General features: G+C 41.3%; 1 protein-coding gene across 4 annotated transcripts in view; it reads left to right on the top strand.

The window, feature by feature from the left end:
- The window catches only part of LOC147269196 (protein diaphanous homolog 3-like), a 172904-nt gene that overhangs the window by 108692 nt on the left and 58212 nt on the right, over positions 1–6000 (top strand). For 2 of the 4 annotated variants that reach the window (XM_086180823.1, XM_086180831.1), the window contains 2 exons: positions 3349–3444; positions 4288–4350. In XM_086180823.1, the coding sequence (XP_086036949.1) occupies positions 3349–3444; positions 4288–4350 (159 nt within the window). Of the gene's footprint in view, positions 1–3348; positions 3445–4287; positions 4351–4681; positions 4804–6000 lie in introns of those variants that run through there. The other 2 variants (XM_086180848.1, XM_086180839.1) reach the window with 2 other exon arrangements.

The following is a 6000-nucleotide window of genomic DNA, read 5'->3' on the forward strand; positions in this document are numbered from 1 at the left end:
ATCTGCTCCCTTTTTGTTTGTTTTCTGCATACTATCTGTATTTTTGTGTACGTGCCTGTGTGTTGCTGAGTGGAACACTGCCTGTGATGGATTGCCACAGCAGAGGAGACAAATTTGGACGTCAAGGAGCGTTGGTCTTGCTCAGAAATCCATGCTGCCTCTCCGCTCTGCGTAATGATGAAGAACTAGGCACACAGGAGGCAGAGGAGGAATTTAACTGTTGCAAATGGAAAATCACCACAACCGCACACAAAGAGGCAGAGTGGGCCTGATGTACCCAAAATGTGTGTGTATTTATGTGTGTTTCGTGTCACAGCTTTGTGTGGGATATTGGTTAAACCATCCTGGGTGAAATTACAAGCCTTTAGATTACACTCCTGGTTGATTGGGTGACTCCTGTTTTGACAACCAATGTGATCTGTCGGAAACTTTGAAAAGCAAGAGCTTCATCATTGTGTTACTTAATTTAGCAATAGCAAAAAAGAAATAAATAAAGTATTTCTGTTAATGTAATAATTATTCCACTGAATATTAATGCTAAAGGGACAGTGTAACATAGAGCTGAAAGCCTGTCTTTGTAGGTCTGTTTGTCTGCATGAAACTCACTTTGGTGCTCCATGATTGTGTGTAGAAAAACAAGATGGAGTGTTTGGTCAGTCCCCATGATGAAACTTGACTCTAGCACTTAGGGGTAATGACCCATGAGAGAGTCCCTGGGATTGTAGTCATCTGATAGACATGACAAGCTGTGTAGTGTAGCCTAAAACCAGCTGCCAGTGAGCCGAAGGTCACCACTGACTTCAGTCTGGTCCCCATTGCTAACAGCTCCACATAACCTCAGTCTGTAAACACATCAAACAGGTAACATTCTCAAACACATGGCATTCAGTTGGGTTTCACTCACTATTGTTGATGCTGACCATCGCAAAGTCTAGAGTTGCAGTTGGCATCAAGTACAGTACTTTGCATCGGCTGTCATTTTCTGATTGTGATTTTTTTCCATTGCTAATTTCTCTTTGAAGGTCTCACATTGTAACACCTGTGGCACTATTTATGTATGTGCTATTAATACTTCAGCAGTAGTGTTAACTAAGCATGATGTTTGTATGATCTTCACCTGCCTTTTCAGACAAGTCAGCTTCTGCCCTGGATACACTCAATTAACAATAAGACAGACCTACTAGAAATACAAGTCTTTTCATTGAAATAGAATTGCATTTCAAGAGGCTCCACACTTTCAGACAAACTTTGCAAATAAAAAAAGTCAGTTCAGTAACCCAAAATGTTTTTAGTCACAATGCTTGGGAGAGTGTACCCAATAGTTTGAATGGATGCTTTCTTCAATATTAATTTGGAGACTACTCTCGTGTGTTTTAGCCTCTGGTTCTCTATGCACTCCAGTGTGAAATGTGCTGAAAAGACTGACTCGGTACAGGTCAAGACAAGACTTCAAAAATAAAATCCACTTGTCTTTTTCAAAGGTTGTGCAGTGATACATTGTAGCCAATAATAATGCACTTTTCATGTCCGGTTTTAAGCAACACTGCTACACTGTCTTGTTTCACATTTCCTCAGTGGCTCACCTGGGAAGAAGCTGACAGCAAAGGGTTACTCCTGCATCAGCCAGGACAAATTCTTAGTGGTTGCTAACCAGAGCAGGACTTGTTGGGGAGGGGGGCTAAATGAACAGTGGTAACGAGTGAATTAAGGTTTTCACAGATTTTAATTTACACCTCCAACTTCATAAAAACATCAACAATTCTTCACAATTTAAGTTTTTTTTTGTTTTTTTCCATATAATAATCTTTCCTAAGGTGTACTCATCTTACTGAGGATTGAGTTAGCACATAGCAGAATGTTTGCCAAGTTCAGGGCCCCTACCATTATTATTTTCTTCCCAAATTATGTCACGTGACCAGCAAAGCAATGCAAGCAAGTCTGTATGCTTGGTTGAAGTAGCATCGTGGGATTGTAGTTTTGCATCTGGTCTCCATATATGCCACAATCCTGAAAGCATTTGGCTCAGTCTAAGTACTGACAGCATCACAGAGTCTCATATATAGAATGAGATGTTTTGTGTCTGTGGGTTATTGTTCTTCAGGAAATGCAAAGAGTGCTAAAAACACTCAGAGCTTTAATCAGAGCAATGTCCTACCTTCACTAAATCAGTGGGGAGACTAAGAAGTCTCAGTGCTGCTAATGTTACACCTCAGCATCCACCAGGCCAGTGAAACTGTACCAAGGCACACTGTTCACTCTAATGGCTTGAAACATTTCAAATGTATGAAAAATTATCATATGAATGGAATTAATCACTTCTAAATAACTCAGAAAATAAAATGGGAAAAACGCATAACACGATGCATTGTACATGTACTGCAAATTTACCAGGGGGTGCGTTTGTCTTCATTAATAATTGCTAGCTTATTATATTTCAGGGTAGCATCTAAAGACGACGTTAGGACAATCTTCTCAGTTATACTGCACGTGAGACTTGGTTAACTGAAATGTGGTTACACAAATCATACTTGGCTTTAATAGCTTTACTCATCAGTAGTAATTAATCAGCTCAAATGAGTCTTCTGAGTTGACTTGCTCTTGTTTTCTGTACTTTGTGCCCAAACACTCTCTCAGCCAGACAGACTTCAAAACCGTGAAGGCAGCTGAGAAGCGGTGTTCATAAGAAAGAGCTCACTCATTCACACACATTGACATCACTTTGGCAACTGCAGTATGACATTACACGTTTGTGTCATTTCTGAACATTTCGATATACCTGCTATCTACATCCTCCCCAGCCCCCGGCGGCTGTTTTCAGTCCATCTGTAGCTAAGTCCATCATTCTGCCTCGGGTGTCAAGCCAGATTTGTAGCTTTATCGACGCCAGACATGATTTACATGTCATTTCTTTGAAGCTTTTACCTGTTTATGTCTGCATTCCGGTGTCTCCCTTGTGACCTGTGAAACACCACATCACCAGATTTGAAATAGAATGTGTTCCATTTTAATTTAACAGCATTTTACACATCTCCTCCATATATAATAAAGTCAATGTACTTGTAGGAAGAGTCTGATATTCTTACAGCAGATTATCGATAAGAAGCTTCTGACTTCTATTCTGAAAATGTTCCTGCAGTGGGTCTCATCATGTATTGGGTTTCCTTACGCTAGAGCTTGTTCAAGGCTTTTCATATATAATGTGTTTGAGTTTGATATAATGGCCTGCCATTGTTGGATCCAGATCAGTGTGGAAAGTCTCTCTGCGAAAAGGGAACTGTACTTTATCAGAGTTTCTTTCTTTACCTCTCAAATGGACCCCCTCATTCTTGTTCTTCTTGGGTTTCACAGAGAATGATGAGACAGGCGTGATGGATAGTTTGCTGGAAGCCCTACAGTCGGGAGCTGCATTCAGGGACCGCAGGAAGAGAGCACCGAGATCCAGAGGTGAGTCTCAAGTCCTTTACCTACATCCGTACATGTAAAAAGGACCCATATACCCCCCTTGACCACAGAGACTGGATATTTTACATTTTAATTCCAGACACCTACTCCATGTGTGTTTTTATCTTACTGAAGTGAAAGGGATCATTCAGGTTTGTTTTGTTTTTTGAAGACAAGCTGTCTTTGCTATTTACCAATGTCGATGTTGATCGGTATAATTCTCGTTCGGTGCAGTCCGAGCCTTTCCTCATTGTAGCTGTGAAAAGGTGGGCAAAAACAATGAGGTCAATGGGTTCATGCACTCCTATTTGTACAAACAGACTGAGGCTGGCTGTAATTTTCGTTTTTGTGCGCTGTGGTGAACATTTCAGTCTACCCCAGTCTGCTTGTACATCCAGGAGCATGACCCCATTGACCTTGTATTGTCTTTTTGGGTTTTTTCCCAGCCAAATATTCCAGAGCTATTATGAGGAACAGCATGTTTTGTGCTGAGTGAGAACTCTACCAATCAACATCAACTATCCGCTGAATGCATGCTTGGGTTCTCATGCCGTGGTTCCATTCATTCCTATTCCCTTGGGAGAGTACTAGTTTGTACACATGCTTGCATGCATGTAGCACCATGTCAAGTAATGTATTACAACTGTTTGGATCTCATTACATTCAATAGAAAAGAAGTCATTTACTTCTGTCTTAAATCCAAATTCAGAAACATATTTTTGAATGAATTCCTATTTAATAGCATTTGTTCATTGAACTGCTCTGTTCCTTCGTGGATGAATTATTCATGATTGTTTTGATCACCGTTAGTGTTTGTTGGCATTTTATCTACTGACCTCCTTTCAGATAACCAGCCTCAGACGATCAGCCCAAGCTCCTACCGTCAGGTTCTCAGGCCTGTTAACTACGGTAAAGCAAAACGTAAAAATCCATCAAGCTAAAGCTGCAAGCATGATCAGCTCTAATTGCCTGTCGTAAATCTAACTTAAACATCTCTTTTTGCACTTAACTTTACTGTAAGGCTTGGCTTTGACAGTCTGTGTCCTGTTATTTTGTGTGCACTTTTATTTTCACTTGTGCCTTCGCCTATTGCTCACCTTGTGTGTGCCTTTTTTAAAAGTTTAAGGCCAGTTGGAGACAATAGAGAGTCTCTGAGAAGCACAGTTTTGATTCTTTGAAAGCGGTGTGTGGGCTGTTCTTGTGCCTCTGTTTGATAAGGTTTCCTAATTGTTCTCTGCAGCGTTTGAGTTCAACCCTGAACAGTGGAAGCAGTTGGATTCGTTTGCAGTTTTCATTCCTTGCAACATGTTTATTCACATGATAAAAGAGAGTTTAACTTCTCACTGAATAATAATGGTGTTAATGGCTCACTGCTCATCTGATTTTGGAAGGGCGGTTTTCACTGAGGACAAGTATACAGGTAGTTTTGCAAATATTTACGGACTTGCATGTGTAGTTTCAAACAAAACAGGTGAATATTGTTATTTTGCAGCATTGTTTCTGGTATTTTTATCTTGAAAGGGGGCAATGGTATTTATGTATGACTCCCTGGGAGGAAGAACTAGATTAGATACTAATTATACCAAATTGAAATGTCCTGTTTCATATTTGTGATCAGATATTGGGCTTTTAGCTGTTGGTGACACAAACAAGTTTTCTTCTCTTGTCAAAGGTTCTCTACAATCATTACTGGGGCACTTACGCTATAACCCTTTTACCTCTTATTACTTGTAATTGGAATCCCTGTAGGCTGGGTACAGCACACATGAATAAAATTATTCACGCTCAGTCCACCCACATCATTGGTGGCAATGATAAAGGGCCTTGCGCTGTTGTTCTGCTTCAACTTATCTGAAATTAGATTGGAGAGGGTCTAAGGGGAGGGCGGTATACAGGGTGGGAGGAAAGAGACAGATAGAGGTGGCTGTAACATACGAAATAGAGAGAAATGGTGTGAGGAAGAAAGATAGAGCATGAAACAAAGGTATAATGTGGGAATCTGAGCGTCGAGTCTCTTGCTGTGTGTGCATGTGTGCACGTGCTCTCCAACAAGTAAAAATACGCCAAGGCTTCTGTTGTATTAACGGGGGAATAAAAAGAAATTACTATGCGTGAAGGAGCTGCGACTCAATTTTGATTTTGTGAGGACCCCGTGGTGTGTGGTGTGCTGGCAAGATGGCTCTTGATAGTTGCTGGCCCCGCTGCCCCCTGCTGGTACCGTCAGATATGGTCTTGTTGACTAAAGAACCGCAATACTTTCACCTGTCACTGTCGGCATCATATTCTCTGCCAGCCTCCCAGAGCAAACACAGCTAATTACTTTTCTCTGCCCAGCCCAGGCACCAGCTCAGCCCTCTCAGTGCCCATTCATCTTAATTTCCCCCACTCTGCCATCTGCCTCCTAAATAACACTCCTCCACATTTCCCTACCAACCCATATCCCCTGTCTTCTTCTATGCAGTCATAGCCTGACAATAGCCCTCCCCAAACATAATTGCCTGTTATTGGTATGGAATCTCCACACTCCCTCTTCCTCACCCCTTCGCTTGCCGTCTGTCT

This window comes from Aulostomus chinensis, chromosome 2 (genome assembly GCF_037954235.1).
Source record: "Aulostomus chinensis isolate RoL2024-O1b breed Wild chromosome 2, RoL_Achi_v1.0, whole genome shotgun sequence".
NCBI classification, from domain to species: Eukaryota; Metazoa; Chordata; class Actinopteri; order Syngnathiformes; family Aulostomidae; genus Aulostomus; species Aulostomus chinensis.